This window comes from Micropterus salmoides, unplaced genomic scaffold, assembly GCF_014851395.1.
Source record: "Micropterus salmoides isolate LMB-PRFRI ecotype aquatic unplaced genomic scaffold, ASM1485139v1 Ms_hic_scaffold_6, whole genome shotgun sequence".
NCBI lineage: Eukaryota > Metazoa > Chordata > Actinopteri > Centrarchiformes > Centrarchidae > Micropterus > Micropterus salmoides.
Window position 1 is genome coordinate 4,890,401 of NW_024044348.1, and position 12,897 is coordinate 4,903,297.

General features: G+C 39.6%; 1 protein-coding gene and 1 long non-coding RNA gene across 3 annotated transcripts; one reads left to right on the top strand and one right to left on the bottom strand.

Moving 5' to 3' along the window:
- Nucleotides 1-3,652: 3,652 nt before the first annotated feature.
- Nucleotides 3,653-10,697, bottom strand: LOC119890274 (cocaine- and amphetamine-regulated transcript protein-like). 2 transcript variants are annotated; one of them, XM_038701456.1, is made up of 4 exons: nucleotides 10,065-10,697; nucleotides 6,030-6,357; nucleotides 5,257-5,334; nucleotides 3,653-4,164 (listed from the first exon to the last, which is right to left on the bottom strand). In XM_038701456.1, exons 2-4 carry the CDS (start codon nucleotides 6,270-6,272, stop codon nucleotides 4,057-4,059), a joined length of 429 nt encoding a protein of 142 aa, XP_038557384.1. In that variant the 5' UTR covers nucleotides 6,273-6,357; nucleotides 10,065-10,697; the 3' UTR covers nucleotides 3,653-4,056. The 2 variants fall into 2 exon arrangements, with proteins under 2 accessions (XP_038557384.1, XP_038557383.1); XM_038701455.1 differs by having other exon boundaries at nucleotides 9,420-10,697.
- Nucleotides 9,102-11,751, top strand: LOC119890277. Its single transcript, XR_005442213.1, has 2 exons — nucleotides 9,102-9,393; nucleotides 10,704-11,751. It is a non-coding gene; the product is annotated as an uncharacterized LOC119890277 (long non-coding RNA).
- The last annotated feature ends 1,146 nt before the right edge of the window (nucleotides 11,752-12,897 follow it).

The window sequence follows — 12,897 nt, forward strand, 5'->3', positions numbered from 1 at the left end:
CCAGCGTAACACACCAGAATCTCTGACCAAACCATTGAAAGTCAAGTTGCATTGTGGGTAATGTAGGTGCAAGGAACTGACAAGGAAGAAGAACCCGTGGAATTAAAAACATCTTAGCTCTGGTCCTGTGAGAATGTGCTCATCAGTGCATGAAACATAATGACTTATTTAATATGAAACCACACCTTAACCCACACTTATTTTCTTCAACACGCAAAGACAAAAAAAAGCTTGAGCTAAGCAGAATTCAAGAATGGAGACACTTTTCATTCACTATTGACTTGTTTTTATTACAGGCTAAATTGCTTTAGGCATTGAACGAGGGAAACATTACACTGCTGTTTGTCTCCTGTCTTCCCCCCCAGTGCCAAAAGGAGCCCAAGGACCTTTAAATGAGCTCTTCAGTCTTTTATGGTTCTGCGGATTAAGACTCCTGGGACAGATGAAAAGCACGTATCTGCGGGCTGCAGGCCACATGCATTGGATCTGCTCTGCTTTTCAGCATTTATTTTTTATTTTTTGGAGCATGGCTTTTGTCACAGCTGGATGCTTTCAGTTTTCACAGTTTGTGGTAAAATACAGGAAAAACACTGAATGAATTTATTACAAGCTGTGGTTAAATGTGTGCAGCAGTGGGGTGCACAGACTCTGAAAGAGGCAGGAGTTAAACTTTAAGAAAGGTCAGTTTCTAAAATAATTCAAGCTCAGTTTTCTTACCTGAAAAACATTTTCATGAAACATTGTGAATTTGAATCAACCTCCTGAAATGTTTGGCTATCATGCTGGCTAGAGTGTTTGTTTGTTTGTTTGTATATTTCGCCTTTAAAAAGGCAAATTCATACTGTGTTACATTGGACTTTATAGGCATGTTTCACTTGACTCTCCCACAAGCAGTGATGGCCCAGCTGCTGTTTTCCATCAACTATCAAAAGCTAAAAAATACCTACTATGACATCAATTTGACGCAGCAGCAGTTTTGTGGCCTTAGGAAGGATTTCAAAGTGTGGATTTGAAAAGAACTCAGACAAAAGTTGCTGCAGGTGGTTATGTGACGTACACTATACTCCATTTTAGCTTACTTTAATTTCTGACCTTCTCTGAAATAAATACGTTATCGAACCTAAAAACAACAAATGTAAAATAAACTGACTGCGATATCAAACAAAAATCAAATAACAATATGTGATGTGAAAGGGACCGCTCCCATTCATAAACCCACAGATAATTGTCAGCAACAATTGATTTGGTTTTACAGCATATTCACTGTTTGCTTCAATCCCAGCACTCTCATCAGCCTTGTTTCCAGCAGCAGCAGGCAAAAAGCTCAGATAAACCAAGTGTACACTACATGCCATGCACCAAACAGCACACAGGCAAAGTTAGAGACAAGCTGGCAAAGTCAGTGGAACATCTATAGATGCCATAGCAGCACCAAAACAGAGCTGAAAAACAAATACGCTGACATACGCTGATCAGGTGGACAGGAACTCCAAATGAATGTTGATGTTGCTCTATTTCTGCTGGATGTGTAAATATGCAACTGTTTGCTAACATGTTAACCATGACAACTTCATATGGTGATAAAACAGTATTTCAGGGCTGTGAGTCGGTCAGATTGAAGTTGTGCCAGTTTTCTAGACTCTAAAACAAGTTTCTCAAAAAGCTAAATAAAGCTTTCACACAATAATTTACTTGTTTTGTTACTCTTACAGATCTTTTATCATTACAGAATTGCTTTTGAGTCAACTTCATATTCTGCCTCAAAGAATTCTGGGTAAAGCTGCACATTTTTATTTTATTTTTATTTCACAAAGGAAAATCTGAGATTTGCAATTCAGAGGACTGGAACCAGGCTAGCACAACAGGCTGCTGCAGACAAGATACTGTAGAGAAAGTAATGGCTTTTTTCAAATATCTTAAATGTTCTTGCACATTACACATAAGTGTCAGAATTAGATTAATAAAATGTGGGGTTGTGTTTCCAAGCTCAACTTACACTCAACAGCCACTTTATTAGGTGCACCTGTTCAATTGCTTGTTATAACAAATAACTAATCAGCCAATCACATGGCAGCAAATCAATGCATTTAGACATGTAGACGTGGTCAAGACAACTTGTTGAAGTTCAAACCGAGCATCAGAATGGGAGAGAAAGGGGATTTAAGTGACTTTGTTGGTGCCAGACAGGCTGGTCTGAGTATTTCAGAAGGATTTTCACGCACAACCATCTCTAGGGTTTACAGAGAAGGGTCCGAAAAAGAGAAAATATCCAGTGAGCTGCAGTTGTGTGGACGAAAATGCCTTGTTGATGTCAGAGGTCAGAGGAGAATGGGCAGACTGGTTCCAGATGACAGGAAGGCAACAGTAACTCAAATAACCACTCGTTACAACCACTCCTGTCAGCTGGGAACAGGAAACTGAGGCTACAGTTCACTCAGGCTCACCAACACTGGACAACAGAAGACTGGAAAAACGTTTGTAGGTTCAGAATGTGGCGTAAACAACATGAAAGCACGGATCCATCCTGCCTTGTATCAACGGTTCAGGCTGCTGCTGGTGGTGTAATGGTGTGGGGGAGATTTTCTTGGCACACTTTAGGCCCCTTAGTACCAATTGAGTATCGCTTAAACGCGACAGCCTACCTGAGTATTGTTTCTGACCATGTCCGTCCCTTTATGACCACAGTGTACCATCTTCTGATGGCCCCTTCCAGCAGGATAATGCACCATGTCACAAAGCTCAAATCACCTCAGACTGGTTTCTTGAACATGACAATGAGTTCACTGAACTCCAGCGGCCTCCACAGTCACCAGATCTCAATCCAACAGAGCACCTTTGGGACGCGGTGGAACGGGAGATTCACATCATGGATGTGCAGCCGACAAATCTGCAGCGACTGCGTGATGCTATCACGTCAATATGGACCAAAGTCTCTGGGGAATGTTTCCAACACCTTGTTGAAAGTGTGCCATGAAGAATTAAGACAGTTCTGAAGGCAAAAGGGGGTCCAACCTGGTACTAGCAAGGTGTACCTAATAAAGTAGCCAGTAAGTGTATACCTCTCAAATTTATCTTAATTATTTCATCTGAAAGAGTGACAGAATATTTGTCCTTAACTAAATTAGAATAAGAAACCTCTGTGACTTTAAACGTAACATGTGCTGATGTGGGGTAGGCCAAGTACTGTAAGTGAGGTCATCTGAAACCAAACCAGCTGACTTTGTGTGAAACATGATTATTGCTGTATGACAGACATGTACAGGAGCACTGACAAACTCCTGTCAGTCTGAAAAGTTCTCATTTGCACAGTGCTGTCCTGCCAGCTGAGTACACCTCATGTACTGTTGTGGGTGCTATACAAATAAAAAATATGCAAACAACCTTTGCATAACAGGTCACATGTGAAAGTGCATGAATACATACAATGTAAAAATAGTATTATCACAGGTGAATTGTGTGTTTTAATGTGAAATTGTATTTTCACACGTGAAATATTGTTGATAGCAGGTGAAAAAAACCAGCGTGTTGGCAATTATATTTGCTTTGTATTGAAGAGTTTTTATTGTTCTTCTTTTGGTTTATTTGATTTGATCCCATTGTGATTGACGGCCTCCACCCCAGAGAAGACAGATAGCTGACAAGAAGCTTTTGATACAATGATTTATTTATGTGAATACACAGCTGCAAAATTCCAAAGTATTACAATTAAAACATTTATCATCCCTGAAATTGAACACAAATGACAGCAACATGGTCCAAGAAATCCTATGTAACTATGAGTAAACTTTGGGTAAATAAATAACAAATAGCTACGTTGATAAATGTGTTTATTAAACATGAAACATTTACATGCTACAGTTTATAACCAGGACTGTCAGCAATACAAAACCCATGCTTCTCCTCAGGCAACAGCTGTCAAAACAACAACAATGCATAATGATGCATGATGATATTAGAGACTGACAGTACGATGAGAGTCGGGGTTGCTGCTGAGGTTGTAAAGGATGTTTGGTCCTGCAGAAGTGATGCTGTGTTTGTGGAAAAGAAAAGAGAGCTTCAGATGCACTTGAGCAGGTACGAGTTGCAGTTGGCTCCTCTGCCGCAGTCACAGAGCTTCCCGATGCGAGGCCCGAACTTCATGGCACACCGGTCACCCATCCCACACTACCGGGAAGAGGGAGATTGAGAGGTCATTCAAATATAATCAGATACTTAGATTCCAAAAGTGACAATGATGTTTGACAACGTCATCACTGGCAGGAAGGTTATATATCAGTTTTCATGAAGACACATAGAAATGTATGGAGCAAATTAACTTTCCATTAATTAATTTGCTTTGATGAATTTTTTTCGTCTCCCATTAATTCTTCTGATTTATTTGACACAAGAGAATGAGGGTGAGCTGTTAATCACTCCAGAATTTTTCCTGTGAATTAATTAAATCCTGTTCATTAGCTGGTTCTGTCTTATTTCAGGAGGATTGAGAGGTTTCCGTAGCTTTTCTGCTCCCCTCTTTCAGCTAATTGGAGCTGAACAACAATCTTGATGAGTCTGTAATTGCACTGAGTAAAAGACTCTTGTTGGCATTTTCTTGTTATCTTTTAATTACAGGCAGGTATAGTTTGCTAATGGCTTTAATTAAACAACAGTGCAGTGATGTGAGTACAGAATACACAGGAGTAACTGAGCATTGTCAAACTAATCACTAAATTACACTCTTTACTCATTACAGGGCAGTGGTGGAAAGTAACTAAGTACATTTACTCAAGTAATGTACTTAAGTACAGCTCTGAGGTACCTGTACATTACTTGAGTTTTTCCATTTTATGTTAGCACTCTATATTTCAGGGAAATATTGTACTTTTTACTCTAATAATTTAATTTGATAAATTCAGTTAATACAGATTATTAATGAAAGGTAATATCAAATAAAATATGATATTAAACTACAATGAGCTCCACCTTTTAACAGCTGCAATATTAAAGTGATGCATAAATCTATCAGGGATGGTAATACAATAATATAAAATTCATTATTCTGAAATGGGCCATTCTGCAGAACGAGTACTTGATGCTAATACTTTTGAACTTTTACTTAAGTAAAACTTTTATTGCTTTGACTTGGAACACAGTATTTCCACACTGTGCTATTGCTACTTCTACTTAAGTTAATGATCTGTGTATTTCTTCCACCCCGTGTTACAGGAATAAGGTTAAAACTGCATTGCATGAATATATTGATTAAAGTATACTTACCAGTGGGATGCTTCCTCTTTTCTCCGTGGAGGAAATCCGATTATGCATCCTGCCCAGCAGAGCCTCCAGTGCTTCTATCTGCTCAGCAAAGATTGGTTCACAGAAACAACAAACATCAGGCCGGAGGAGAACGTGTCCAATCAGAGCTGTTTTTTCCCCAACTGTATATATTCTGTATTGACTTTCATTAACTCTTCATCAAAGCTGTAGGGTACTTTCAAAATCATGGTGCTGCGATTTTTTTAAGCTGTCTTCTGCATCATTTTATACACATTTTCCCAAAAATCTGCCTGATATATTTGGTATATTTGGAAACATCTCCATTAGAAGTTAAAATAAACTGTTAATACAGTGAATAAACTCTGACCTCCCTTTGACAATTATTGTCATTATAAATAATAATACATCTGTACAAATGCTATACATCTCTTACATTGTTGTCTAATACAAAATGAATCTCATTTGAAGTAATTTGAAATATTTTCTGTTTTTTTTTCTATTAGGAAAGAAATGAGAAATCTGTTTATTTTATAAAATAAATCCAAATAAAAGAGAACGAGGATATGTATTTACATGTAAAGTTTTTAAAAAACTCAAAACTTTATTTTTCCCACCCAAATCTTGCTATGATGCACAGCAGACTTCTGACTGTTACTGAAAACTAAATTCTACAATCCTAAACATGTTATTTATTCTGCTAAATAGGCTAAATCTTTCAGGTGTTTCCCAAGAAACGTGACCATGTAGCATTAAGGTTAACATCTTATACTGACCAGGTCTCGTTCTGCGGCTGGCTCTGGTTTGTCCACTCCAAAGTCCTCTGCGGAGACTTCTTGGGACGCCTGGCCGTGACACATGACCGAGAGCAGGCCGACAAGCAGCAGTACTCTGAGCATCCTGGAGCTATCCATGGTGCTGGTCTCGGTGGGGGAGGTCCCGACAGGAGCAAGCAGATCAGGACTGGAGGAGCAGAGGGTCGCAGCCGGTCCACAGGAGATCCCCCCCTCCACATACATTCTCCTCTCTTATACTGACTCACGCCCCGCCCGAAAGCCCACTGCAGGATTAGCATGCAGGAGAGTCTTGGATGTGGGCAGGGATCTAAGGGGTGGGTTAGGGTAGGAGGATAAACCCACCAATACTCAATTAGAATATATGAATCAGTCTAGATGAAACTCGCCACGTCTTGGTTGTAGTCCAAAAAAAAAAATACAAAACATCCAGAAATATTAAAACTGCGTGAGAAAAGAGTCACATCAGGAACCATTTGGCCTCCAGGTGTCCACATCAAACACAGGAGCTACCGGGTCACGTGATGTTCTACTGTAAATTGGCTTTAATACTTATGTGATTTGAAAGTTTTTAGGCTGCTCCTTATAAAAACTAAAACAACTAAACTGTTGTTTTTACTCGCTAAAAAAAATCCAGTGATTGATAAATATACCGTAATCATTCATTATTTATGCGTGGGCTAACTACAAAAGAGAGAAAAAAAGAAAAAGTAATCTCACCTGTAGTCTCATCAACTCACGCCAAACGCACATGCTAAATGCAGGTGCACTGATCACGGTCACGTAATCTGCTGCAGGTATGGATTCAAGTAAGAGCACTATAAACACTCACAAAAGACAGATGGCCACCCACAGCTCCTCTTTAATGGCGAAGGAAATAGATTCAGGTCTTTGATGCTGGCCAGGTCGGCTTCAGGCTTAGACAGTGATGACTTTTCTGTGTTTAGTCTCACGGTTATAAAGGATCGTTTATGAGAGTAAACGAAAGAATACACTTCTTCTATATAAAATTAAATTGATTTTTTTTTTGGACTGTGTGTTTTTGCCTTTGGGTACATGGAGTTTTAAATGATCAGACTTGATTCTCCACTGGCCACTAATGCCAGATACTGAACACATACCACTGATAAACAGATCCCGAACCTAAGTACCTTTTGATACTTCAATTAAGTATTTCTATTTTGTAGCACAAATGAGAACTGTCTCTCTGAATTCAGTGTTTTCTACATCTGGGAACAATTACTGTTAATAAAGCTGTTGATGAGGCTGTTGGTCCCACAGGACAGAGATCTATTCCCACTGAGAGAAAGACAACACTTATCTGTTTCAAACCGTGGACAGATATCGATTTATGTCACATCTCTCTCTCCCTCTCTCTCTCAATTCAATTCAGTTTTGCTTTGTTGGCATGAATGTCAAAGAAAATATTGCCAAAGCTTAAATGATAATACAACAATTAATTCATTTCATTAAATAAATAACATAAAACAGTAAAAGTGTATGTTCATGTGTGTGTTTAAATAAATAAATATAAAATAAATAAATAAAAACTTTACAGCAAATGTGTGTGTGCTTTAATAAAATAAATAAATAAATAAATAACATTTCTCTGTGGGCTTGTTTTCCACTATACTTGTAGGATCGGACAGTTTTGTGGAGAAAATTCTGGACCCCACAAGTTTAAAGGGCTTTTTGAGGGTTTTGGTTATAATTGGGTTAAGGTTAAGGTTTGGCATGTAGTTGTGATGGTTAAAGTTAGGTAAGGGGTTGGGAATACATTATGAGGGGTGTGTGCTGTGTTAAAATGGGGAAGAAGAACATTTTACCTAAGAAGTTGATCCATTATACAACTACTTATTTATTTATTGGAATCATAATAGGCCTGTTTCACAAAAGACAGGTGACATGTCATAGCAGGAAAATCACAGGTGCATGAAAAATGAATAATATTAATGATGGCTGTCATTAATTCAATTGTTCCAGGGTCCTGGAATAGTGCACGCTGGCTCACTGTAATGGTGGTCCTATGAAATGTAGTGGACTGTTCATCCTGTAAATTAAATATACAAACAAAACTGTTGTGCTTAATTGACTACCTGGTTTGCAGCACTTATTTTTATAGAAACAATTAGGCCTATTTATCAAACGTATCATGTGAAAACACTTGTGTAATGTCTTCTGTTGCTCTGGAGGAGCTTTTCTCGGCTTGGAGATGCAATTTTTAACAGAAAGCGCTACCACTACAAAAACTTCAGGTGTTTGAAAGATAAGTCCAACAAATGAGGGATTTAGTGTTTTTGCAGTTTGACCCATGCTAGGTAAAAAACAGAATATTTCAGCATCTACAAAAGTACTCTAAAAGAAAAGGAAAAATATAGTTGGCTGCCCACTCTGTGGTTGAGTAGTTTGAATTATTAATAGGATATGCATTGTTCTCCCCTCGACTGCAGCCCTTCTCAAATATTTGGGGGGGTCACATCACAAGTAGATGCATAAATATCTACATGAAGTGATCTCGGAGTTGCTAACTTTAAGGCAGTTGCTACTATATTAGCCAGGACATACTGAGGTCCTCAATTTGACAACAACAAAAAAGTTTATATAATTTTACAAGTGTTTGGATTTTATCTTATCTAATGGGTTAACTATGCTATGTCCATATTTTTTCCATTTTTATTTTATTTGTATTTAGTTTGTAAGTCTTCAAATTGCTTAAACATAATCAGTTTTACTTTTAAACTGATAGAAATTTATATTTCTATGGTATTGTATTTATTTACATAGGCCTAACATACATACTGTTTTAATTTAAATATATTGACTTTAATACTACAATCTGCCAATAATTATTCACCATATGAACAGAACCAAAACTCCTTTATGCACTTTTATAGACAATCTCCCATTTTTCCCGTGAACTCTCAGGATCCCACTTAACGTCTCCTAAAGGTCCCCGGACCCCAGTTTGGAACCTGCGCGGTCTCGTGCGGGCAGCGGACAACAGGGGGCGCTGCGACAGCAGTTTGGCCGCCTGGAGGCATCTGAGCTCCGTTTCCTGAAACGCATACTTCAGGATTAGGAACACACCCAGTGACATCAGGGGTTTGAAGAAGAAGAAAAAGTCTCAAGTCAAATTGTGCAGAGGAGCAACTAGAGGGCCGAAAGGTCCTTATCGGTTTTCTCTCTGTGTTAAGTGTTTTTGGCTGCGGAGAGTTTGGGAAACAAGCTGTTCAGACTGTGCGTAAACTTTTTACTGAAGCGAACCGTGGAGCGCAGAGTCGCGTTTCTCAAGAGAGGAGGATGTCAACTTCAGACGAGGCAGACGGGCTCCGGCCGAGATATGGCTGTAAGTTCAGACTTTCTTCTGCTCACCTTGAGATGCCAGGCAGGCGGCTTCCCCTCACACTACAGAGGGACAAGCTACTCCGGGCCACAGCACCGCTTCTTCACATGCAAACGACCCCAAAACTTCAGAAAAGTCTCATGTATTTGTTAAAAGCGCTCACTGCTGGAGCGGGTTTTATGTCTGACAGCATGGTTACAGCCTATTTATGACTTCCGCGTTTTTATACTGTATGGCAGAGTTGAGGAGAGCGGCCTGCTTTCAGAGTTTCACAACTTTTTAGTTAGTTATTACACACATGTAAAAAGACAGGACAATTTATTCAAACTTTAAATTTGAGTGTGTGTGAGTTCTTCGTGGACCTGAAATGACCCAATAACCACCGCCCATGGATTTATTGAAATGATTTCACTTCTAAATCCCTTTGGAGCAAAGTTAGAAGAAACTGTAAGAATGAATCATCCATTCATCATTTGGATTTCACAATAAAACCGTATACTCCTTTAGCCATCAAACATGGAAAACAAGAAGCAATTTGCTCCACTGACAAATCCCAATTTAACATTTGTGAATACATATCATCGGTCAGACAAACTTAGAAACTGGTTCCGAAGCAGACATTGATCAAGTTTTCACTGCATGTAGTCTCGGTCTTTGTTGAAATGAGAATTTACCTGTTGATCCCACACAGGCTGAGCTTTCCCACCTCAGACCTGACAGGAGGATAAAATGGGGCCTCTTTGTATTGCGCGCCCTCCTCTCTCCCATCCCCCTCTCCATAATTTGGGAGAAAACTTCTGTAGGGATATATAGGCGGAACCACTGCTCTACTCTGTTGTAACCTCACAGGAATCACCCTATAAACCCCACTGCATTGTTTTTTGTTTTCAGTGTATGAATAAGCACGCCATTTAAAGACAAAGGCATGACCACATCATGGAGTCCCGACAGCCCTGGGCCACACTGAGCTCATGTGTTAACTTTCTACACAGATGACTAATAAATAAGGCTGGTTTCCTTTGTAAAACACCTCAGTATATTGACCTTTTAGAGAGGCCTGGGAGCTGGATGGAAACTTTTCCCTGGTTATGCAACCATGGAAAAAGTCACTAAATAGCTATTTGTTATTAAATCATTCAAAATTTAAAACATAATACAACTTTCTTCAGTGATTTCTTTTTCTGCTCTTTTGGCAAATCAAGCAAGAGATTCAGAGTGTTATGGTGATATTGCTTTGAGTCATTAAATTCATTCCTGTTTTTGATGCAGTTTGAAATTGCAAATTGAAATTTTGTGTATGTTTTGGGTGCCAGCTGTCCTGGATGGCGTGGAGCGGCTTACGGCGGAGGAGATGGATGAGCAGCGGCAGCAGAACATGGCCTATGAGTACCTGTGTCACCTGGAGGAAGCCAAACGGTAAGAGCTGGAAGACAGTTCGCCTGTGAGTGGGCTGAACCTCTGCAAGCTGCAAAAAGAGAGAGGAAGAGCCTGCGATGACTCCGGCTCTGATTCATGTCGCAAATGTCTGTCACTCTAAGGCTCAGCATTTCAGTTCCAAAGAATTATATTATGTAGAAAGAAATATAGAGCGGCCATTAGGGATGCAACTAACGATTATTTCTAATATCAAGTTTAGCCCATTCAGACTTGCTGTTAATATCCAGTTCAGTGAAGTGGACAATGTTTTGATTGTCTGATGTCCACTCACTCGCTGGTATAGGCACCAATATTGACCTTATTAAATGGATTGGGTATCGTCCATGACGCGAGTGATCCACATTAAATACAGGCTCTCTCTGTCAGTGTCATTAGAAAATTCATGGTTTCCATTACATTCAGTCAAAGCAGGCCACTCACTGACTGGCTGGTTTTCAGTGCCACAGCAATTTCTGGCCTCATGTTGCTTTCCAAAAGTTTCACTCAGTGAGGGGAAACATATTTTACATGTGGTTAAAAGTGAGCACAGACTGGTGCGGGGTATTAGCGGTAGTAGCAACTGAAATCTCTCACAATCTGAGATTCAGACATTCAGACTTGTTTTTACTCTGCAGTTCAGTGCAGTGCACTTCAATGACCTCTTGGTCACTTCTTTGACCTCCTGGTGGTCAAACCTCAGTGTTTTTTCGGTACCGACTGTAACACAGAGAATCAAAAACTGTCAAATACTGAAAGTTGCCATTGAATGTCTGGTCAGATTAATCTTGTTAAGTATTCTTTGATCGTTTCCACATTTAGATAATGATCCTGCCAGTTTTGATCTTTTATTTAACATCTTTGGCTTCTTGGTTTTGTAGAAACCCTTGAAACATTTAAAAGTCCAACAGGTCTGCTCCATGCAATAAAGTAACTTTTTTTTTTTTTTTCCTCTGGACAAGACAATATAATATTCACATTAAAGAAAATCTCATTATGTATGAAGACAATGGTGATGTATGTAACCAGATTTTGCACTATAGAGCAGATATAGAGGTTAAGATGATTGTAGAACATAACTTTATATTCAGCACATAGTCCGACTTTGCTAACTTCTGCTATTATGTGATAACTTCATTTATGAGGAAGTAGGTGAGTTATGTTAATAATTGCAGTTGTGCGCGTGCACAGAGACACAGACACACAGACACACAGAGACACAGACACACAGACAGATACGTGTGTGAGTTGGCTGTATGATTGCTTCTAGTGACTCTGGAGTCAACCTCGCTGCGGGCTCGCTGATTCAAAAGGGGAAGGATTGTGCGAGACAGGAAGTGACTCAGTCCCTGTTGATTTTAGTATCTCCCACTGTTGCCACAGAAACCCACAGTTGTCATAGCAACAGGTTCCGGTGTGAGTGCAGGAGTCCGTGCTGCGGCAAGGTTGTACGTTCTGATTAAAAAAAAAAAAGCTAAGCGGTTGTGTGTCTGCGGCGTGTGCATTTGTTGCCCTGCATCCCTCCCTCACCTGCTCTGTTATCACCGTCCACCTGGGATGTTCAGGAAATTCCTGGAATGATTTATGTTTTGTCTGTGCCCATTTTTCCCTCCAAGCGTAACCTCGACAGTTTGTGCTCTTCTTTATTCCCCATAACAAGTTTCAGAGCATGTCCCTGAACTCTTTGTTGGTACTGTGTGTGTGTGTGTGTGTGTAAATTAGTAGTTATCACCAAAATAAGAGCATAAAGAAGTAAACATTTTCTTTCTATCCAACAAAAAGATAACCCTAGTCAAAAGAAAATACACTAATGAAGAGAAATGGACAGAACAGCTCCAGTAGCTGGTTTTTAATTATTCTCCTCCTCCTCCATGTTCTTCATGCTCATGACTCGGCTTGTCCTTTCTAAGCTGCCACATCACCAGTTCCAGTGACAGGATTTCCCCCAAGAAATTTGCATGCCAGGGTGAAATTGTTCAGAGAAAGCGAGATGCACTCCTTGACCAAATGTGGTCTTTTACTCAACCTATTGTGATGGGACACACAATGTTTCATCTCTGTCCAGCACAGAGCACAGTGGTGATTTTTTGCTTT

What these genes read in the sequence shown, in the direction of transcription:
- LOC119890274 (XM_038701456.1), bottom strand. Translation starts at nt 6,272, where the DNA reads ATGTATGTGGAGGGGGGGATCTCCTGTGGACCGGCTGCGACCCTCTGC. An exon ending in CAGCCGCAGAACGAGACCTG is followed by an intron (nt 5,335 to 6,029) that starts GTCAGTATAAGA and finishes TTTGCTGAGCAG; the next exon opens with ATAGAAGCACTGGAGGCTCT. An exon ending in AAAGAGGAAGCATCCCACTG is followed by an intron (nt 4,165 to 5,256) that starts GTAAGTATACTT and finishes TCTTCCCGGTAG; the next exon opens with TGTGGGATGGGTGACCGGTG.